The sequence below is a fragment of the Chaetodon trifascialis genome, chromosome 22 (genome assembly GCF_039877785.1).
Source record: "Chaetodon trifascialis isolate fChaTrf1 chromosome 22, fChaTrf1.hap1, whole genome shotgun sequence".
Taxonomy (NCBI): Eukaryota; Metazoa; Chordata; class Actinopteri; order Chaetodontiformes; family Chaetodontidae; genus Chaetodon; species Chaetodon trifascialis.
In genome coordinates, this window is record NC_092077.1 from 2,783,939 (window position 1) to 2,808,221 (window position 24,283).

At 40.9% G+C, this 24,283-nt stretch overlaps 1 protein-coding gene across 2 annotated transcripts in view; it reads right to left on the reverse strand.

Moving 5' to 3' along the window:
- Nucleotides 1-280: 280 nt before the first annotated feature.
- The window catches only part of cnot4b (CCR4-NOT transcription complex, subunit 4b), a 58,753-nt gene continuing 34,750 nt past the window's right edge, over nt 281-24,283 (reverse strand). Inside the window, exons 10-13 of one of the 2 annotated variants that reach the window (XM_070992158.1) lie at nt 23,974-24,229; nt 22,275-22,823; nt 15,527-15,763; nt 281-2,252 (exon numbers count right to left, since the gene is read on the reverse strand). In XM_070992158.1, the coding sequence (XP_070848259.1) occupies nt 1,966-2,252; nt 15,527-15,763; nt 22,275-22,823; nt 23,974-24,229 (1,329 nt within the window). In that variant the 3' untranslated portion in view covers nt 281-1,965. The remainder of the gene's footprint in view (nt 2,253-15,526; nt 15,764-22,274; nt 22,824-23,973; nt 24,230-24,283) is intronic. The other variant, XM_070992159.1, reaches the window with a different exon arrangement.

Below are 24,283 nucleotides of genomic sequence, written 5' to 3' on the forward strand. Positions count from 1 at the left end.
AAATATAAAACTCAGCTACAACAGGTGTACAACTTCAAACAGTAACCAAATTCTGTGTGCCAAAAGTATGCAGGAAATAAAAACAAGGGGTGAAGACAGTGTAAGAACTCTGTGTTGCTGTTTCCTCATGTTTCAGGATCATAATTTTGCTGTGCCATTTTTTGGTCTGACCAGCCATTAAGGCCCAAAATTTGCCCAAACTTATCAGAAGCAAAGACTTTGTGCAATGTAATTTCACTGCACTGATTTCTAAAATGTGTCACTTTTTTCTTTTTTTTTTGCACGAGTCAAGCATGAGCTGCAGTTTCAAACATCACAGCAAAAAGTCTTTGATTCTCAGAACCCTCTGATGAGTGATCTAGGGATCAAGAACCTCCATGTTTCTAGAGAGAAGTACATTTCTCTGCTTTTCTAAGATGTGTTTGCTCTGTGTGGAAGTACAGCGACGACAAAAGATTTGAAAGAGCAAAAAACAAATCCTTGGTGCTAATCAGTCTGCAAGTCAACATCTGAGATTGCAGGCATGGATTCATGAGAAAATTCTGAACTTTATTTTAATTTTCTGAAAGATTAGTTTTTTGAATCCCACATTTCTGAGGGCAGCACTCTGCTCAGAAGTGACAATGAGCCTCATTCAGAAATGTTTGCTTTATAGTGGTTGTAATCATTTACTGTTTTTATTTATTAAAATTATTCATAAAAACAGAAGGTGACAAAAATAGGAAAACCCTTTTTCTGGTTCTGCTTCAATTGGTTAGAAATTGAAGTTAAAACAAAGCTAACATTGCCACTGTGATATATAGCTAACTATTTTTACATAATTTTGATGCTCAAAATGAATCTGCCACAGTGGCTTAAAAACTAGATCATTTGCCAATTAATTGAATGTGATTTTAGTTGCTTTGTGTCAACGCATTTAGATTTTTAAGATAGTACCGACACCAAATACTGCTCTTTGTCTCCATCTGGTGGTGAAACAAGACCACTGGAGAAGAGGGATCTGACAGGACAACCCTTCACTTCAAGGCTAACTTGAACAGGCGATGATCTGCTCTCAATGAGAGATTTCAGATTCAGAGAGCCAAAAGTGACCGCCAACAGTTTTGGTCATTATGAGCTTGAGAATCCCCATTGCTGTACAAATGTTGTTACGCACTTCCCCTTGCATGCTCAGATAAACAGACTGCATTTACATTTCTACCGACCACTCAAAGGACTGTCACATGTGACGCATGTCACATTCACCTATTCACACATGGATGGTACAACCAACAGGAGCAATTTGGGGTTCAGTATCTTGCTCAAGGACACTTGAACCTGCAGACTGGAAGAGCATGGGATTAAACCACCAACCTTTTCATTATTGGTCAACCTGCTTTACCTCCTGACCAGCCCCGATCAACAGCTTGAATTCTGTCTTACAATTCTATCCTCCCTCATGCGCAAATCAAATTGTGCTCTTACAAGTCTGTGCCTGTGCGACTGAGTTGTGGACTAGCAGCTGTCAAAATTGTTTTGTACCCCAAATTTTTGTCATCAATATACTTAGAGCTGTGCAGCTTATTTCTCCCTACCATACCGAAACCACACTCAAAGTTCAATTTCTGCCTGATTAAAGATTCAAGGGTCTGATTCTCAGATGCAGCTCAATGTCTCCAAATTACTTCCCTCACGGGTTCGTGGAAACAGTCCCTGTCATGAACGACTACCTGTTTTTATTCCAAAGCAATTCTCAAACACACTCACTGAACAGCAATTTGTTGATATGATGCATTCAGACAGTGCCAGGAGGTGTGGCAGCTTGCCTAGACCAATCATCAGAAACCAAGACAAAAAAACACAACAGCTCAGAAGATCTGCAGGAGGAAGAAATTAAAATATTGTATTATCTTATTAGTTGTTAATACTTTTGCACTCTGTATCTGTTGATGTGGTGATGTGTGTTTGTGTATGTACTGACAGTCCCTAGTGACGATCAACTGTGGCGCTCTGTAGCAGGTCTGTCTGGGTCTGTGTTGTGGCTCTAAAGGCTGTCTGGAAGCCTGGTGGCGGGGAGTGGAAGTGGTTGGTGGGATTCGGGTAGTGTGTCCAACCAGCTCTGTGGGGTGGTGGCTGGTTCCCAAAGGGACCATTTTGTGAGGCAGAGCCGGATGGGACATCCATTTCTGTGAGCGTCTGCAAGGACTTCAGCCAGTGTGGAGGATTGTCATCTTGAAGAGAGTCCAGACTGTTGCTACTGGGGGCTGGGATACCTGCAGAGAAGCAAGGCAACAGTACACTCAGATACAATAATTGAATTAAATCATTTTAAAATAAAGCAATACTAATAATAAATCTGTTTTCATGGCTAAATGCTCTATTCACTCATCTCTTCAAATTCGAAGAGATGTTTTGGATTTACTGATTCGAAATTCCTCTGAAAAAAAAAAAAATTAAGTCAGCAATGTAGTACAATTACATCCACAATGTTTATGTAAAAAGAGTACTTCACTCACAATGGGCATTTTATTAAAAAAAAAAAAAAAGAAAGGATCAAAATTGATGCTGCAGAACCAGAGATTATGATTTCAACACACAGTTGGCCAGGGATTGAGCCACCGACCTTCTGAAAGGTGGCTGACCATTCTACCTCCTAAACCACAGCTGTCCAGGTCAGGGTACTTCTTTCTAACTTCATAGTCCAAGTTTTGTTTTGCTCTTTTTTCTCCATTGTCACACCTGTAGTCTTCAGCACCAACCAACACTGACTCAAGTGACATCACCACAGGACATGTCAAAGACTTCACATCTCCCTCTGGAGACAGTCATGGCTTTATACAACTTGAACAACATCACTTTCCGTCAACCTGGTGATAACAGCTAATTTTTCACTGTGTCTGCTGCTTGGTGCTGGGCAGGTAGTGTACAGTGTGTTTATCAGAGCTTGGCAATATGTTTATGCAAACCATGTGTCTTATATTTCCTATAAACACTTAAATTACAGAGTGGATGAGAATGTTCCCTCGTTCTCTCTCTCTAATCCAAGTGGTCGAGGCAGATAGGCGCTCATCCAGAGCCTGGATCTGCTCGAGGTTTCTGCCTGTTGAAAGGAAGTTTTTCCTCGCCGCTGTCACCAAGTGCTTGCTCATGAGGGAATTGTTGGGTCTCTGTAGATAAAGAGTTTGGTCTGTACCAGCTCTACATGGAAAGTGTCCTGAGACAACTTCTGTTGTGATTTGGCGGGATACAAATAAAATTTAATTTAATTACCCTGAGCCTGACTGGCCTGAAGATGGGTATGAGCACAATTTCTTCCCAGTGGGAGTTGCTTTACCTCAGGCCAGTGGGGTTGGGATTGGAAAAAATAACAGGCTACAGAATACAATGTGCCACTTAAAAGTATACAGTATATTCACTCAATGGCTTCACCATCCCAAAAACAATTATCTGATCTACAAATACAGATAAGAAATTGCATGAAACATAGTCACAACATACTGCCACAACATAATTCAGTAGTCATATAATGACCAAAAAAATTAAAGTACCGGCCACTCAGAATTGCTGCCCCATGCTAGAAGCCCTTTGGCGGCCAGCCAGCTGGGATCCAGTTCCCAGCCGTTTTCCAGCCACAGGGATTCCCTCCGCTTCCTCTTGGGGTGTGCCTACATTCCACTGTAGAATCATTATTATTATCATTCCCAATGCCAGCATTTATTCTTTGAGCGAGGATCACATTTAATAGTTTTTTTTCTCATTTTTAACTAGATTAACAATGGCAGTGAATTGAGTGTGGATGCTCCATTTACAAAACACAATTCCTCTCAAGTGGGCATGTGTTGTTGTTTTTTTTTTTTTTTAATTAAAACGTAGACATAATGTGTGTGTGGTGTGAGGTGAATTGATGCCACATTGCTGGTCTAGAACATGAATAAAAATCATGTCCCAGGCTGCAAAGAGTCCATACATCCAACAGTAATTCCCACAGTTTCTAGGGAACAGCTGCCATATTGGTACAGGGAAGCCACGCCTCCCATGCATGTATAAAGTCAAGAGGTCTGTCCACAGTTAAAATCATTTATGATAAATGATAAAATGATAAACTGAGAAATGATAAAAGATACTGTGCTGAATTAAAACTGTGGGTTTTCATACCACACTACTTTTCTTATGTGGATAGTAAGAGTAATAGTTTTATAATATAATATTTATAATTAACTTACCGATGTAATTAGTTTCTCAGTATATTCCTTTTTCTTCCTGCATGTAAACTGTCTGCTAAATGGTTGGCCAATAATTGTTTTTAAATATATGCCTAAATACCAGTATACATTAACTGAGCAAGGATCACACAGAATTATTGTTTTCTTTGTTTTTTCTTTTTTTCCTCATTGTATTTAAAAGTGACAGTGAAAAAAAGTTGTGGGAAGAGTTGGGCTGAGAACCTCAGGATGACACAACAATGGGCAGTCCATTATGTGTGAACAAAAACACATTCAAATGCTGATGTTTTAGGGAATGTCAAAGAGTAATGTGAGAAAGAACAGTGAAATTAAGTCTGACTATTTATTTATCTTACTTTTCACTGACTCCAACCACTAAAACTCCACCGAGGTCAACATCTCCAACTGCCCAAACTCCATCTAGCTCATCATCTTCACTGGGTATCCCATCACCCTCCTCCCCCCTGCTGGAGTTTACTGACCAAATGAACAAACTTGTCAGTGCTGGTATCAGGCTTACTCCTCGCCCATCTGGGATCCTGTCCCCCCAAATTCCACCCCGCCCCCTACAACCACCCTGTCCCCCTCCACCACCACAGCGCCGACGGCCACCACCTCCACCCCTTCCACGGCTTGATCTGAACCTACTCCAGTCCCCTAGTAAGAGCCCAGCACAGCCACCTATTTGTGTTGGTAACTGATGTGTTCTGGGTCCAGCTTTTAAGGCAAATGTTATGCCTGACTTTTCCGAGGAAAAGCCAGGGCCCATTGTGCTGGAAGCTTCATTGATTCATGTCTCCTTAGGTAGGAGGAGAAGATCGGTCCATCTCTCCAGAAACATCACATCATCGAATTTAACATGTATTCCATGTCAGCCACAGTATGTTCTAAAAAATGGGGATGTTAGACTTTTTAGCACATTTAACTTAGCTCTTTTAAATGTTAGGTCTTTGGCAGGCAAATCATTCTTAATCAATGACTTTATCATCAAGCACAAGCTTGATTTTATGTTTTTAACTGAAACTTGGTTAGGACAAGATAACAGCACAGCAGTTCTCAATGAGTCAGCCCCTCCGAATTTCAGTTTCATAAGTGAAGTAAGAATGCATAAGAGAGGAGGTGGAGTCGCCATTTTGTTTAATGATAGCATTCAATGCAAGAGAGTCTCTTATGGTCAGTTTGAATCTTTTGAATATGTTGCCACTCAATCAAAGTCTCCCTGTCAATCAGTCTTCGTAACCATCTACAAGCCCCCGAAATACAATGCAAAGTTTTCTGATGAGTTTGCCAATCTACTGTCTGTTGCTTGTATTGATTTTGACTGTGTTGTGTTAGTGGGTGACTTCAACATTCATGTTGATAATCTCAAAGATGGATGTGCTAAAGAACTTCTAAACATCCTGGAACATTTTGGCCTATCTCAGCACGTAACACATTCAACACATAACAAAGGGCATATATTATATTTGGTTATCTCCAAAGGGCTTAATATCTCTGAGGTTATGGTGACAGATGTTGCTCTTTCTGATCATTACTGTGTGTCAATTAAAATGGCCACACCTGCTATTCTTAACAAAAGTGGAACAGAGGTAATCAAAAAGCGTTATATTAATGATAACACCTGTGCAGTCTTCACTCAGTCTTTTATACCATCACCAACACTGCCTTCAGCTTCAACTGATGACCTTGTAAATGATTTCAGTTCCAAAGTTATGACTATTATTGACTCCATCGCTCCAATTAAGACCAAAGTTTTGTCGGGAAGGAAAAAGGCACCTTGGAGAAACACCACACTGGTCAAAGTCCAGAAAAGAGTCTGCAGACAGGCAGAGCGCAGGTGGCGAAAAACCAAACTCCAGGTTCATTATGAAATTTACAAAAACAGTCTCCACACCTACAACCATGAACTAAAGAAGGCAAGGCAAGCATTCTTCTCAGAGATTATCAACAGAAACTGTAATAATGCCCGCACTTTATTTTCTGTCGTGGATAGACTGACAAACCCCACAGCATCAGTCCCTCCTGAGCTGCTGTCCAACAAGTCATGCAATGATTTTGCAGCCTTTTTTACAGATAAAATTTCAAGGATAAGACAAACAGTGTGCAGCTCCAACTCAGGCAAAATGATAAATCCATCTGTGCCTTCTTGTTCTCCAGTTAATCTAGCACATTTTAACCTTCTAGACCATACAAGGCTGACAGAAACTGTATCACAATTAAAATCCACAAAATGCTGCCTTGATACTCTGCCAACAAACTTTTTTAAAAATGTTTTTAATTGCATAGCTCCAGATGTGTTGCAGATAATAAATAATTCTCTTCAGTCCGGTCAGTTTCCCCAGGCCTTGAAAACTGCAGTAATAAAACCTCTGCTAAAAAAGACTAATCTGGATGCTTCAGTAATAAGTAACTACAGGCCAATATCAAATCTTCCTTTTCTAGGAAAAATTATTGAAAGGGTTGTTTTTCAACAAACGCATGCTTTCATGATGCAGAACAATCGTTTTAATGCATTTCAGTCTGGATTTCGTCCACACCACAGCACTGAGACTACTTATCAAAGTTTTAAATGACATACATCTGAATAATGATGCTTCCAAAACCTCAGTCTTAGTATTATTAGATCTCAGTGCTGCCTTTGATACGGTTGATCATGACATACTTCTTGACAGACTGGAAAAGTGGGTGGGACTTACTGGCACTGTACTACACTGGTTCAAATCCTATTAACAAGATAGAGACTACTTTGTGTCAATTGGTGAGCATGTGTCTGAACAAAAGAAGATGATGTGTGGGGTGCCACAAGGGTCCATTCTCGGACCACTTCTTTTCAATATCTACATGTTGCCCCTAGCTCAGATTATGGAGCATCATAATATTTCTTATCATACTTACGCAGATGATACACAACTTTATATTTCTGTGTCATCACATGACTACAGTCCCTTATTTTCACTGAGTGAGTGTATTCATCAAATCAATGAGTGGATGTGCCAGAATTTTCTTCAGCTTAATGCAGATAAGACAGAAGTGATTGTTTTTGGCCCCAAAAATGAAAGGTCAAAGATCAGTGCTCAACTTAACTCCATGTCACTGACAACAACAGATAAAGCCAGAAATCTTGGTGTAATTATTGATTCGGACCTGAATTTTAACAACCATTTAAAGCTGATTACCAAATCAGCCTACTACCACCTGAAAAATATAACCAGAATCAAGGGTTGTCTGTCCAAAGAAGACATGGACAAAACTTGTTCATGCATTCATTTTCAGTAGGCTGGACTAATGCAATGGAGTCTTTACTGGCCTAAACAAAAAATCAATCAGGCAACTACAGCTGATCCAAAATGCGGCTGCACGAGTCCTTACAAACACCAGAAAAATGGACCACATCACACCAGTACTCAGAACACTACATTGGCTTCCTGTGAGTCAAAGAATAGACTTTAAAATCTTACTGTTGGTCTACAAAGCATTTAATGGTCTAGGACCAAAATATATTCTAGATTTATTGACTCCATATGAAGTATCCAGACCTCTCAGGTCATCAGGGACAGGTCTATTGTGTGTTCCCAGAATCAGAACCAAACAAAGTGAAGCAGCTTTCAGTTATTATGCTCCTCACCTGTGGAACACTCTCCCTGCACACCTGAGGTCTGCACCAAGTGTCAGCTCATTTAAATCAGGGTTGAAAACATTATTATTTGCTACAGCTTTTACTTAAATTAAATGTATTTGCTCAATGGTTTTAATCATTTTAAATGCTAAATTATTGTCTTTTCTGTTTTTAATTTTCCTTTAATTGCATTTTATTTTTTTGTTCTCTTCTAATCAAAATGTATGATTTTTATGCTTCTGTAAAGCACTTTGAATTGCCTAGTGTATGAATTGTGCTATACAAATAAATTTGCCTTGCCTTGCCTTTTCTGTTTGCAATGTTTTGTGAAACAGGACGTTTTATTCAGCAAGGTTACGCCTAAGATTCAGCTACAAAACAATGTTGTCTGCAACATACAAAAAACTGCCAGTTTACATGAATGCAACTAGACGATGGTGTATCTATAGAGATGACTCTCAGTGTATGTTCAGTAAGATGATACTTGTTCATAGTGTTATCATATTATGTAATTGACCAAATAAATAGTAATTTTTGGAAACTAAATATACTTTTCTTCATTTTTTTAGGAAAGTATGCTGGTATTTTTGACCCATAACACATCAAATAATTGCTCAATTTAACATAGACAAAAATACAAACAAGTATAACATATTTGTTATGGTTATTGTTGTTTTGTAAAACAAAAATCAAAAACAAAACAAAACAGAAATAAAACAGAAATCAACAAATAATACCTCATTTGTAGTATTAACAAAGTTATAGTAGATAATGTGGGGGCTGGAAGACCTGTTGGGATGACACACTCGCCTATTAAGTGCAAACAAAAAGGTCAATTTTAATGCTAATGATTTGTTTGGGCACCCTTACCTGCAAAGAATAACAGGAGTTGTTTGTGAACACATTGTCTGTTTAAATGGATTGATGAGTGCACAGATGAATGCAGCTGATTTTCTATGTGCACACCATTTCTTCTGACTGAATATCATTAATTTCCCACACGCTTTAATTTTTCATGCACTTATGTTGAATTATGCAAGGAGAGATTGTGACACACAGCCAGTTGTGGACAACAAACACAACAACAGCACTGATGTTTCTGCAAAATCTGAAAAATAACACTTTAACAACATTATTCTATGACTCAGACATTGATTTGACATGTTTTCACACCTGCCTGAGTCACATTAATAACTTTAAATAGTTTTGATGGACATTTCAGTAGATTATGTTACAGATTTGATACTACAGAAAAGTAAAATGAGATAAAATACATGAAAGTTGGTTTGTTTTACTGGAGATGTGTGCTGACCTCTCTGCAGTTTTCATTACAGACCAGACTTTTTATATACTGTATATTATTGATTTCCCAACCCTATTGCTCTCATTTTTCACAGTCTGGTTGAATGACATCTTTTGGCGCTTTCATGGCACAGAATAGACATACAGTTATCAGTAATTACTGCAGAGGCTTCTCACTCACTTAACTCAATTTGAATAGCAACTTCTATTTTATACTGGCCAATGTCTCACACAAAAAGCTTTAGCTTTTTCCATGAACTTAAAATAACAACTACACTAGCCAAATTGTAAGTAAAAGCAGCAAACTACAATAGTCTGATGCAGTAAACCGCTCGAGCTTCCATAATCACTGCTCCTCCTTATGGGTAGATAAATTATCGCAACTGGTTTCTACACATTGTGTTTAGGGGCTTTACTTGTCCGGGCTGAGTTTGCTATGTCATCAAGGGGGATCTCATTACAGCCAAGTGCCCATTGGGAACCCAGTGGAGATCTGCTATGGATTTGTATAGGCCCTCCATGGACCAGCCAGCCATTCTAGGTGGCTGTATCTATTCATGTGGATAAAATACTACTCAGCTTAGTGAGTATGTGTTTCTATTCAACAGAGGAATTCAATTTTATGTTACTGACTTTTGGCAAGGTAGTTCTGTGTGACTATTTAATGTTATTGGTGATATACTATGGAACCACTGCTGCAGTCTTGAGTCTGAGCAGTGATGGCGTAGGATTAGACTGTGTAAACAATTTCAGATGAATGGATCAAAGGTAGGTTGGACTCATGTTCTGCAGAAATCATCAAACAAGTGGTTCACCACATCCCCATGGGCCCACACAACCGCATATGAAGGGTATCCTGTCTGCTCAACCACCTACCACCAGAGAACATCTCCCTCTCCCAGTCTCAAGTCAGGATGAGCTCTTCCACAAGACAGAACCAGCTGGGAACATGGTGCTGGGTGGTGTGATACAATGTAATCAGTTTGGCAGTTAACAAGTTGATGTCATGGGAGTGGCTTTATATAATTTCGGTTGACAGGCCCTGCCATGTAACTGTAATTCACGATGGAAATATAACTGGCCTAAAGTTCCAGTAAAAATTCCAAACGCGAAACTCAAAGAAGTCTTTATTGTCTGTGAAAGACCCCAACACAACATGGTGTCAAAAGAGGATCTGTTTTGAGGTTGCGGGCCTTAGGAAAGACGATGCATGGCTAGCGAACAAGCCTCCCACTAAAGAGGGAAAGTTATTTAAATTCCTCTGAAGCAAACCAAATAAATACACTAGTGTACTGCATGGAGGGACAAGGATGATGACATGCTATGAGGGCTGGACTTGACAAGTGAGCAGCACCAGCGACACGATACAGTTAAAAAAGGGTTTGACACATTTTGTTGGTAAGAAAATGTCATAAATGAAAGGGCTAAGTTCAAGAAGAGAGTGCAGCAGCCTAACGAAGCAGTGGACTCATTCATCAAAGGTCTTTATGCACTAGCAGAGAACTGAGAGTATAGGGAGCTGTATGATGAAGTTTTGAGAGACAGCAGTGGCTCAATGTCAGAGAGGATACAACTTGATTAAGACTTTAACCCTGACCTTAACCCTCATAAAAGCTATCATAATAGCGAGACAGTTAGAGGAAAGAAAGTTGCAGCTGAGGAAACAACTACTAGAAAAGCAGCTATTGATGTTGTGCAAAAAAAAAAAAAAAAGGGGAAACAGCACATAAGTCAAGCAACTGACACGGGCTACCAAAAGCTAAGAAAAAAGTGGAACTGTGGAAAACGAGGACATTGTGGCAAAGTATGCAGGTTAACCAAGATATTGAAAGAAGTTGCAGAAGACTGTTTCAATGAGAGGTGGCTTCTGGTGAGGAACCATGGATGGCAGATATGAGATGCACTAAAGTAAACTTCAAAATAGATGGTGGGATTGATGTTAAAGCTATTCCTGAATGGGTGTTCAAAAGAGTACTACATGGAGATGAAAAGCTAGATTAAGCCTTGTAACAAAGCTTTATCTATGGTCCTGGTGGAAGGAAACCGACTGTGTTGGGGTCAGCTACAGCAATACTCATATGGAGACAGGAGCACCACAGAGGAAATCTTTATAGTGAGGGATCTTGTGACTGACTTGGGTGGCTCAGAAGACTTAGATTATCAAGTTCAAATCTGACGGCAAGTCATTCTCTTGGCCACAGCAGATCCTATTGCTACTCACGGGCAAAGTGAAAAAGGAGTTGGAGAGGATGGAAAACCTAGGGGTCATCAGAAGAACCAACAGACTGGTGTTGTGGCATGGTGGTAGTACCTAAAAAAAACATTCACAGAGGATGTCTGCATTTGTGTGGACATGACATCCTTAAATGAATCAGTTACCAGAACAAGTTCATCCTCCCTTCTGGAGACCAAACTTCAGACATGCTTGCGGTTGCACAATATGGTAAGGTTTCTCTGTAACATGATCTCAGTTGATGGCATGAGTCCAGATCCAGACAAAACAAGAGCTGCGCAGGACACAAAAGAGCCAACAGATGTAAGTAAGCTCAGGAGGTTCCGTGGTATGGTGAATCAGTTAGGTTCATATCAAATCTGGTTGAAAAGCACAAACCATGAAGAGACTTGCTGTCCGAAAGAACAAGTGGTTCTGAGGTCACAAGCAACAGAGGGCATTTTGCAACCTCAAGTGTGAGCTCTCCTCTGCATCCGTCCAGCTGTATGACCCAAACACGCAACTGAAAATATCTGCAGAGTCCTCATTCCACGAGGGGCAGTGATGTCCCAAACACATGGAGAGATTTGGTCACTGGTGGCTTGGTGGCACGGTGGTAAAAGTGGTAACACTGTCACCTCACAGCTAGAAGGTCCCGGTTCGATTCCCGCTGTGGGTGTGTCCTCTACCATGCCTTTGGTGCCTGCTGCTCGAGGAAAGGGGCCTTTCTGTGTGGAGTTTGCATGTTCTCCCCGTGTTCAACTGGTGTATCCTACTTAAAAAAAAAACCCACTAAAAACATGCAAGAAGATCACCACCTGACCAGTGGTGATGAAAATGATGGGTTCCCAGGTACTGCTGTCGGCTGGCAGCCCACCGCTCCTGGTCTGCCGCGGAGGAACGACGGACCAAGGATGGGTCAAATGCGGAGAATTAATTTCACAAGAAGCATGGCGTGTGCATGTAGTGTTGTGATAAATAAAGTCACTTCTTCTTCTTCTGCTTCTTCTTCTTCTGCTTCTGCTTCCAGGTTGCTGACAGATACGGAGCAGTCATGCCCAACAGGAATACTCGCACTGACTTGGGCTTATGAGGGGTTTCTTGATTTCATCCTCGGACTACATTTCGAGCTAAAAAACGCAAATCTTTTGTGTTTCAACTAAGTGGGCAGGCTCTGGATTCACTGCCACCACTGATACAGAGATTCAGGATACGCTCAATGAGGTTCGTCTATATAATCACATGCTTAAAAAAAAAAACTTCACAACAGCTGACACACTCCCTCGATCCCTGCTCAAAGATGAGACTACACAAGCTGACTGACGTGACTAAGATCTGGAAGATACTAATATCTCCATTGAGTCTGTGCTGGACAATCTCACAACAAGTAATAGATATTTGACAGAGCTTCGAAGCAACTGTGAGCTGAAAATATTTGTAATCAATGCACAGTCCTGAAATACTGTGTGGAGGGTTGACCTCACAGAAACCACTTACAAGGACCAGTCAATCACTACTGGCACACAAAAGCAGTTTTGAGTGGGCATGATGGAATTCTCCTGTTAGGTACAATGTTAACTCTGCAAACATGAAAAATGATGTCCAGGCAGTGGTCCAATTCAATTAGTCATTTGGCAGACGCTTGCAAACACTTTAGCATGAGGGGGCAAAAAGATACATTGATGCAAAATGTTTCAATAGGAGGAACAAAGCAAGGGATCTTGCCAAGCTGTCACATTGAGACTGTTTGGATCTCTGATGCCAGCATCTCTGAAGCTGGTCAGTTGACTACAAGGAACATGCCTAGTCTCAGAGTGAGAATGAACATGAGCACCTACCAGAAGTAGACACTTCTACAGAAGCAGGTTTAGGAACTCTGTCTCCCAGTGATGTGAGAACAAGAAATAATACAATCCCCAAAATTGAAATCATGGGCTGATTTGAATTTCATGAATTTTATCACAGCAGCTCATAATGTGACTCAGTAGTGTGTGTGATCCCTGTGTGTCTGTATGCTCTCCCGACAATGTCTGGGCATGCTCCTGATGAGTCGACAGATGGTGTCCTGGGGGATCTCCTCCTAGACCTGGATCAGGGCATCGGTGAGCATCAGTGGTAGACCAATTTGTTCTCTGGTGAATGCCAATCGCGCTGCACAGAGCTGGGCTGTGAGCATGGGTCCCACTAGAGGACCTCGGCCGTCATGCCACCCTTATGGAGTCCGTTTCTGAGAGTTTGGTCAGAAACATGCAGAGTAGCACTGTAACCTGCTGGAGGTCATTTTGTAGGGCTCTGGCAGTGCTCCTCCTGTTCCCCCTCACAGAAAGGAGCAGATACCAGTCCTGCTGCTGTGTTGATGCCCTTCTAGGGCCCTGGCCAGCTCTCCTTGTGTAATGGTCAGTCTCCTAGTATCTCCTCCATGCTCTTGAGACTGTACTGGGAGACACAGTAAACCTTCTTGCAACTGCATGTATGAATGTGCCATCTTGTAGGAGCTGGACTACCTGTGCAATCTGACTGGGCTGCAGGCACCGTCTCATGCTACCCGTAGTGACAAGGACACTAACAGAACTAAAAACTAGAGAAGAATCAATCAAGAAGAATAAGGAGAAAGCAATTGTTTGTGGCCACCACATCAAAAGCATTCCTTTTTTGGGGGTTGCATTGCTTTTACCTCTCCATTGCACCTGCTGTCATTTTCATTTGCACCAAAGCAGATGTAACTGAGTGACAATCACTTGTGCTTCCTAAATGAACAAACTGATATCCCTGAAGTTTAACTGACTAGGTGTTATACTGTGATGATTAAGTGTTCCTTTAATTTCTTTGAGCAGTGTGATTCTGGGTGACATGTTTTGCTATATGGCGGAGGTGTAACTGTGAGTCCCAATAGGAAATATAACTACCCTAAAGTTCCAAGTAAAGAGTTTGAACACTAACCTCAAAGTAGTCTTTATTGTGTGTACAAAAACCCAACACAACAGTTGAAAGGTGGCTTACCACCACCATAGTAGGTCCAAAAATTCCTATTATTTATTTTAAAACCAGAGTTTCATCAAGTAAACTAATTAAGGCAAACTGTCCACTTTATATTGCAGCGCTCTGTCTTCAGAACTACATGGGGACAGGGATCATGGGAAAATTTTGTCACAGATGTGACTGTGAAATTATCTAACGAAAAATATGTATGTACTTGCTGATTTTGGGTCAGTTCTTCTGTGCCTGTTGTAATTTCAGACACTAGTGACTGCTGCGCACAGTGATAGAAGTGTAGCAACCCTCTGTTAACTGTCCCTGCAAATCTGCATGTGGCACAGTGTGCTTTGTTGTAGGGCTTTGGTAGATAGTGGTCCCACCATCACAAAGCTAAAGAAATTTATTTTCATGGATAGCTTAAGCCCCCCAAAGTCCCTAAAACTGCCAGATTCTCAGACAATACACTCCAAAGTTGGTTGAGAATGAGATTGTGATGATAATGTAGTTATAGTATGTAATTTCACAATGAATTTCACATGTCCTCCTGGCAATTATCTGATCTTGTTGATGTATCATCACTTTTTGACAGAAAAATCTGACTACTAAGACATGAACCTTCATGCTTTTAACACTTCTCCCACTGTCAACTTGGCATTAACCTGTGATCTATTTCCGAACATGTTATGAGGATAATGCAATCTGATCACAACCATTCCATTTACCTACTATTAAAAGGTAGGTATCTTGATTCTGTCTCTGTCTCTGATCTTCTCTCATGTCGAGGGAAGCAATGGAAACCCTTGAGGAACCTTTCCAATGGTCATGTGACAACAAAAGCCAGTCTATGACTTCCATAGTTTACTTTTCTATAGCCTTGCTAACTAGACAAACATTTCCTCTATCGTAAGAAGAGCTGCAAGCAATTAATTTTCATTATTATTAAATCTGCAGAATACTTGATCAATTTCGTCACTGGACCCACAAAATGTCCCTGGTTACACGTTACCAAAGCTCAAGTTTTTTGCAAAAAAGAGCTGAAAAATTAAGTTTCACTCTGATTCTGTCTTAGGTATTTGGCTATGATAACTATGCAACACTAGAACAATGTTTGAAAGATAATCCTGCTGACAGAGGGCTGCTATATTTCAAGTTCATCAGAACTGCATGATTGCAGTTTTAGAGTGGCATTGTGTTAACTGAGCAGGATCTAATTCTTACCTCTGATGATGGCTGGGTCCATCCAGCTGGCTGTGTCGTCCCAGCAAAGGCTATGAGAAACACTCCCAGAAACTCCTAGTGCCCCTGTGTGGTTGATGCTGGATGAAGAGGAGGATGACGATGAGGAAGACAAGGAGTTGGGCAGTCCTCCAAAGTTGATGTTGATGTTGGGTAACAGCGCTCTGAGGCCATCCTGCCACTCTTTCACATTTATACTCTCTACACAACTGCTGTTTTCTGCATGGAAACAGGGAGAAAGGAAGCTCTGCCACCAGCAATACATGGATAATGGTTTCAGCTTTAAAAGTAAGAACAGTTTCTTTCAGGGTCTATTTAGCACTGTCATAAATTTGCTTTCACTGCTCACAGGTACAACATATTGCTTGCCTGTTGTACCTGGGATCAGTGGGAGCTGTGAAGGCAGAACTTAGTGACCCCAACCTCTGCCCCCACAAACAAAGACCCTTGGTAGATGACTCTGGACCAACTTCCACAGACCTTAGTTTGTCTAGACAGTCATGTCTCTATATTACAATGATGCAACAAGCCTCATTGAACAACCTTAGCCTCCCTTTATGCTACACATAAAAACCGCTCTTAGTGGTGGAGTGTGGAGCATGAGTTGAGGAGTCTCTGGGCATTAGGAAAGAAGATGCTCTGCAGTCTGGTGGTACAGCAGCAAATACTTTTGCATCACTTGTCAGGTGACAGCAGAATGAGCAGGCTGGGTGGGTGCCATCTTTTAGTATCCTTTGGGTTCTGCTCAGGAACCTCACCACACTGATATCACTACTGTTTAATTCATGGGTATCGATGATTTTCTGGGTGGTTTTAATCACCCACTGTACAGCCCTCCTGTCCTGGGCAATAATGTCATAATGTCTCCAGTCAGGATGCTTCTATTACTTCTCAGTTGCTATGTTCTGTCCTGCAGCCAAAAAAGCTATATGGTCGTGCTGTGGTTGGAAGCTGGAATCATTTAGAGTTCCGTCTAATGAGACATTGCAGACAGCAGGCCTCATGAGGACGACAACCCTTCCAGTTACCATGGCTCTATGAATAATAAATACTAATTGACAGGGTGATTGTTACCCACTTAGTCATTAACCCCCACAGCTCACTTCCTGCAAGATGGCTAAGGCATCGTGGAGACTATGGATTTACCATTAATTAATATTTATTACAACATGTCTTGAGATGTTGTTACCATAGCCATTACTTCAAGCATTAAGTGTAGGGAATATTCCTTCAATAATATGACGCTTTTACATTAAATACTGTCAGGCACTAAACCCCAAAACATGACTGATTAAGAAGAAACAAAACAACTTCAATATTCCCCTGTGATCCTTTCTTCGCCTTCACCAGGCCCTTTTTCTCATTTTAATCAGGCTGTCAGGCAGGGAAGCATGGTTGGCATTAACATCATCACCTACGTTGCCATTTGCATCCCCAGATAAATAAGTGCCACCATGTTTAATTCATGAGGCTGAGAGCTGCCTTCAAAATCAATTTCAACCAAGTTATCCAATGCCACTCCTCTACAGAGAGGAATTATTTACCACTGAATTAGATGATGTCCTTTATGACTGCTATCAGAGGAAGGTTGTAAGCCAATGCAACATCAACTTCAACTAGTTTAATTTGACAATTGTTATCTTGTGTTTAGACATTGGTAACTTACTGATACACTGTTAATTAGATGATTGCAGCTCAGAAATGGACAATTACAGCCTAAAGGAAAAACACTGCTTGGTTGGAGAGGTCTATTTCTGCGCAGGTACACTATATGGTCAAAGGTATGCAGACACCCTTGTCCCCTTACCTTTGTACTTTTGGTCTGGGCTGTTTTTGTTAACATGCCTGGCTATCTAGATTACTACCTAAAGTAGTCAAATCAATGTTGTTTCAAAGATGAAGGAGCTTAGCTTTACCGAATTACATTACTTTCTGGGGCAAAAAGTTTTCTAAAAAGCCATGTCTAGGACTGGCAGATAGCATTTACTGTGTAGTATTCCCCAACTGTGTAGGAGCTTGTACTGGACACTACTGTATCACTCTTGGCTAACATTAGTAGCTTGATCCTGCTCTATTGGATTTGGGAAAGTTTAGACCCAAGCAACCACAGCTTATCTTGATACAGATGTAACATTATGTATGTTATGCCAAAATTACTAGTTAGGTCTCATTCTCAAAGTGAAACATACTATTTGAAAATTAAAATAACGAACCATAAATGGTGTTGCTTGCACAAGTATACTGTATTTTTCTATTGTAAGCATCTAAACAGGTTTATGTTGGAACAAAATAGCAGTGATCTTCCATTTTTTCTTGTGACTAATTCAGTAGTATAAATATAAAATTATATAAAATGACCATTTAGCCTGGCTCCTATAGCATGATGAAGAGCTTTTCTTTTCTGGAAGATGCTTCTCTAAACTCTCAATATTACTGTTAATTAGTAAGCTAGCTAACAAAATCTGATCTTGATAGGGTGAAACAAAAATAGGTGTTGGGTGAGACAACTGATAGTATTATCTTGTGTACTGTATCATAAAGGACAACAACTGACACTGCTTGACAAATGTGGTGAAACAAAAGACAAATGATGGTGTAGCTGCTGAGAGGGGGAACCGTGAAATACAGCAAAGGTCACCATCACATTGTCACGCATTGTCATTCTTTTATAGGCCTATCCATACACACCGCCATTTTTTTGTTTACATTCATGTTCTCAGAAGGCAGTCCCTAGCACCTCCTTCCCAGCGACATCGTGCACATCATGATAGACTACTGGCTATGATTGGCCAGGGACCAACCTGTAGACCATCATGTGTCTCAGCCAAGTTAAGTAAGAATGTATGATTCTATAATTGTAACAGACAGAAATATAGAGTAGTCTGAACCTGGCATAAGAGGGATGAGGCTTAGCAAAGGGCTACTATTACCTAATAACTACATATTAGCACTAAGCACACGGTGTTCCTTCTTCCGTCTCCAGAAAGCCATCACACTGTACCTTTAGTTAAGATTTTTTTGTTGTTGTTTTCAAGGTCAAGATCAAACCTTCATGCACAACTTTCATGAACAACTATAATCGCACAAATGCAACAACAAACACAAAGCAGTAGGTCTCCGGTGATTGGACTGTGAAAGTGTCTCCAAACTCACCTGATATTTATTGATGACACAGCAGCATTTGCACAGTAATCCATTTAAAGAATAAAACATGATATGCCACTTTTTGCTAAAAGCAAGTTGAGAAGGAGACACACATGACTCATTAGCTTCAGATACATTTGCAGTGTTACAGGAGCAAAGGGTATGAGGCTGATGATTGCAAGGTTGTCACAGAACTTTTGCTGGTGGCAGTTAGTGGATCTGAGCATGAAGTCTGCAGCGTAGAGTGAAGAGGAAGCGAGTCTGGACTGTTCCCTCACAGTCCTGTATCTTCACATAGTGTAGTCAATTGATGAGGTGGTCCATGATGTTGTGAGGTGGTGGTCTGGCCCTGTGTGCTCCAACTTGTCCCTCAGAGACACGGGGTGTATGGGTTTGAAGGCACTGAAGAAATAAAATGATTTGTAAACATGATTCTCACGGTGCTCCTAGCTTTTGGCAGATGAAAGGTAGCTGACAGTGTCATCCATCCCAATCCCAATGATGATGAGTGAACTACAGCAGGTCATTGATGGTCTCAGTAGAAGTCAGAGATGGACAAGGAGCAGCCAGGGTCTTCATCAGATGTGATGTCAGTGTCACGAACCTGTAGCTGTTGAGGTCCTTAGGGTGTGGAGTCTTTGACACTGGTACCATGTAGGATGTTTTCCACAGCTGTGGCACTCTCCTCAGCCTCAGGTTGAAGATGTGCTCAACTATCCTGCAAAATTGGTCTGTACAGGACTTAAGAAGATTGCTTTGGACCCGCAGCGTGAGTTCTTTCCCCACCTGGTCTGTTGTGAGCGACAAATTGGGGCAGGGGTCTGTGTGCTGTTTGTGGGTAGTATTGTGGGAAGAGGGGTGTAGGTGGTGGTGGGTCAGTACGTAGGGGCTGCAGATGATGGGGGTTGCAGCAGTGAGGACTGGACAATGGGAGAGTAAGTTGACTGATCAAACCTACTGAAGAAATAGAGATGAGATCATTCACCCAATTTCGGTCCCTCACAGGCTGGTAGTTGAGTTCTTTGTAACCAGAGATGGTTTTAAGGCCCCCTCAGACTCCACTGACGTTGTTCTGCTCCACCTGATCCTCCACATTCCTCCTGTAGTTGTTTCCCTCTCCCTGATTCTCTTTCTCAGCTACCCTCTGCACATTCTTCAGCTCAGCTCAGCTTCAGTTATAACCTTTCAGTCTGAAATGTATATGGTTATTTTGTGGTAGCCAGCTGTCATTTGATTTAATCAATGTAAACATGTGTAATGGCACTGATTGCACTCTGATGTGGCACTTGTGAAAAAAGAGGCAACATATTTATTAACCTTCTGTCCTGCAGCCTTCAGACAGCTGCATGGATTTAATGAAGTGCAGGAGAAGCTTTTCATATGGAAATAAGCAACTGTAGACAACAGATACTGTAAGAATTACTCATATTGATAAATACAGAATGCTTTACTGGCATTCATGCTTTAACCACATTCAACAATGCCGAATTAAGCACATCTACTGGTTGGACAGTAAGTAATTAATTTGTTTTATTAGCATTTTAAGCATTATGCCATCATTGTTGCTCATTGTCTCTATTTCTGTCTATTGAGTTTGCTCTTGTTGAAAAAATGATCAGACTGGCAGCAAAGAGCCAGAAACAGACATGGTTCTGAGGCGTCTATTCTCAGTGCAAAGTCTAAGACCCAGTCTCCACCAAAACACCAGCAACTCTCTTTGTCCTGCCTAATTTGAATGAACTTCACTCTGTTTTCACCTTTCCTCCCACCTGTATACTGTGTGCCTTGCACTAGGCACCAAAATATGACACATCCAGGCAAAGGCAATTTCAAGGTCAGGTATAGACCAAACTGTGGCGTGCTGCTTGCACTGGTGATTAACCCCTAAAATAAGGCCCTGTGAACAACACTAAAAAAATCAGATATCTCAACTGATGAAAATGTAGTTTTAGAGAAAAGAAAATGAAAAAGAGATAAACCACGAAACTGAAAAAAAAAAATGTAAGTAAACTAAAGGCTACTAGTCCTTTAGCAAAAGACACCAAAAATCACAAGGAGAAGGTATAGAAAGTTATGTTCTAGCTGATAGTATTCTCTGGCTACAACCATATGCGAGATTTACTGACTGAGGGAGTTTTAGGTTTAGTTTATGAATAATGACAGATTTTTAGACATAATTATCAGATCATTTCAGTACTTGAAGTGCTCTTTGGAAAGTATTTTTCTCCTCGAGCAGGTGTTGAGTGACAGTTAAATATAAACCAGTAGAGGCCTGTGTTTGGTGATGTGAAAAATGCTTAGAAAAAGACTGGAATAATAGCGATGACAGGCTGCTTCTCAATATCGGCTTGAGCAAAACCTGTTCACTGTGTTACAATAATGCTAAAGTAAATGATGTGCTGCCACCAAGTGGTCAATACCTGAAGATGTGTTCACCTGCATGGCAATGCAGTTTAATATGCTATAGAATAATGTCTTAGTCTTGTACTAGTTGTTTCTTTGAGCTCCCACTTAACTTGTTCTGCAGTGACAGTCGCTAAGGAGACTTGAATACCCTACAGAACAAAATACTTGTATTTTGTTTTGTTTTTTTATTTTCTAATTATGATGAAATGCATATTGTTAGAAATGCTCCATGAAGGCTGAGACAGATACAAACAGTGCAAGTTTTGGTGACACATTGTCTGCTCCTTTTGAAAAGCAGCACTCTGGAGAGGTTTTGTGGCACTAACAAAAACACTCTAAGGTTTGTAGTTTCATGGTGGTAAACGTGTAATAAGGTCTGATAACACAGCAGTGGAATGTGTTCCCTTGTTTACGCTGGCACACAATCCCTGTGCTGGGTGTGGCAATCCTGATGTGGGTGTGTTATGTGTGAATATTCTGCATGGCTAAGAATACGAGTCTCCATACCTTCAAAGCAGTCTGGTGGTACAACAATTAGGGCTGTGGTATATGTGGTATATATGATCAAAATTTCCTATCCTGATAAATGTTATTTCATATCCATTTCATGCTTAAACTACGTCTATGTGACAGAAGTAGCCCCTTCTTTAGGTACGCGCGTCTTGTTCTGTCTTGGCTGGTTGGAGTCCTTCTCCTGTTTGGAATTACCTCATTCTGTGCCATGTTAACTGCCTGCATCCGTGCTGCGTGGAAGAACAGAGTGTCGCCCAAATGACTGCCATAAAGAGTAGGATTTGTGGCACAAAATTAACTATAGCGCAAAATATGAAACAAGAAATGTTTTTCTCTCATCATACGATACATACTGTCATATCGCACAGCCCTACAAACAATGTAATACATTTTTTAAAAGATAATGTCGAAACTCATTGCAAAGGTCAAAAATGCATCTCTCTCCCTCTACTGTCAAAAAAAAACAAAACTTATGTTATATTATATCATTGTATGCCCATTTTACATGACTACTCACCTTCACAAATGCATATATGCATGCTGCAATGATTAGAAGTACACAGATGGCACTGAGCAACAACTATTGTTTACACCTGTAATCCACAAGACATTCTTATACTTGTAGAGGCCAGATCTCCCAGACCACCTCTCCCTGATCCAGTCTTACCTGAAATGGGGATTCCTCCAAGCCCAGTATTGTGATGTCCTGGCAGCATTGTCAAGTCCAAGAAGCTGTTGTGTGAGGTGGAGACTGTTGGACTGACTCTGTGGTTCAAATGCACAAAGTTACTGCGTGAGGAGGGGGGACCCATCCAGGATCCACAAGATGCTGAGGAGGAGGAGGTGGAGGAGCAAGAGGATGAAGATGACGATGAAGAATGAGTAGAGATGCTGTAGGAACTGTAGCCTCCCCTGTGAGGGTGCTGATGCTGCGAGAAATGATGAGACGGTGGGAGGTGATTGGGGAGTCGGAGCCCTCCTGGAGGCCCAAGGCCTTGATTTAGCAGGGGTCCATGAGTTCTGTGGAGGAAGGAGCCGGGTGGCAGGGAGTTGCTGAAGCTGTCTTCAACAGAGAGCTCCTTCTCTATGAGGTCAGCCAGAGCCCTGCGAGTGATGTCAAAGGGGTCAAAGCCCAGGTCATCCTCCTGCTGCTGTTTGGATGAGCCAAAGCCGAATGCTGCCTGCCAGTCTGTGGATGATGACACCGGGATGGTATCTGCACACACACAGATGAACAGTGAGCAGGCTTCAAAGCAAGCTCTAACTACCTCTACATCTGTGTGGCCAACGACAGATGTCATACTTAGTGGGAAGTAGAGGTTGGTCCAGCAGACATTATTTTACAATTGATACATAGAAAAATTGTGTATTTGGTTCTAATCCATTTGAATAGTATTTCCGTTCGTTTGCATGACAAGGAACTAATTCCATCTGATTTACTGAATTGATTCCAATACTAACCTTAATCCTGATTTCTATACAAACACCCTGCAGGAATAACTCAACTAACATTATACTTATTTGTAAACTGGTTGGTTGCTGTCCATACAGCTGAAATTCAGGTTAACTAATGACTAGAAGCAGGGTGAAGAAGCTAGCCTAGTCCAAGACTCAAAAGCACACCAACCAAAACCTCTAAAGCTCACTAATTAATTGGTTATGTGTCATTTGTTCAATCCATACTGAAACAGAAATGTAACATCAATCATTTGATGGTTTTAGGAAAGTTACATGCTGATATGACTTCTTCACTGCAATGGCCAAAACTTACTAGCACACAACTCTCTGTAAAAAAAAACAAAAACAAAAAAAAAAACTGTCATTGAACTATCAGAAGTTGATAAGCTACCAGCATTCAAATAATTTCATTGTACAATGAAACACCAAATAGAGAATTCTCTAAGTGTAGACACTAAGTCTTGTGGACGTCTAGATATTTTATTCATTGTTTAGTTTAATTTCAACAAGCATTTACTTGTAAAAAGTTCCACTGTATTATAATTTGAGAGACTGTCTTTTCTTTGTACTTTGTTATACATTTTAAGCTTAAGGAGCTTTAATATTTTTGTACATTAACACTTCATTCCAACTTTGTCCAAAATATCTTGAGTGAATTGAACTGTGAATCGTCTGTCACATTGAAGCGAGAGCTGCATTTAGTGTGATAAACTTAGTATGATACACCATAACAGTCACTACTGTAATCCAATTGAATACTTACTTAAAAGCAAATATCTAGAAGATTTTGTATTGTTAATACTTTTATATCATGGAATTTTTAAGGACAATCTGAGACTTTTAAAGGGCCACCCAAACAAACTGCTTCTTTTCACCCAAAAAGTCAGTTATTCCTCCATCTGGCTTACCTGAGCTGAAGAGGCTCTGTGGCTCTGGAGCACTAAGCCAGTCAGCATTGTTGTGTGGGGAGTTTGGGAAGCCACTCAGTCCGCTGGGGAGTGGGTTTGGATGCCTGAAGTTACTGTTGTCTGAGAACAGTGACTGGGACTCTGCTGCAGCTGCCTCAAACGGGGAGTGAACTGTGTGGCCTGTGACACTGATGGGAACCACCAGACTGGGCTTACTGAGGCCAGGGGGGGGCGATGGAGAGTCACTGCCCAGGAGCTGCAAGACAGGAGAGAAGAGAGCCTCATGTTACTAAAATCCTTTGGCGGTCTC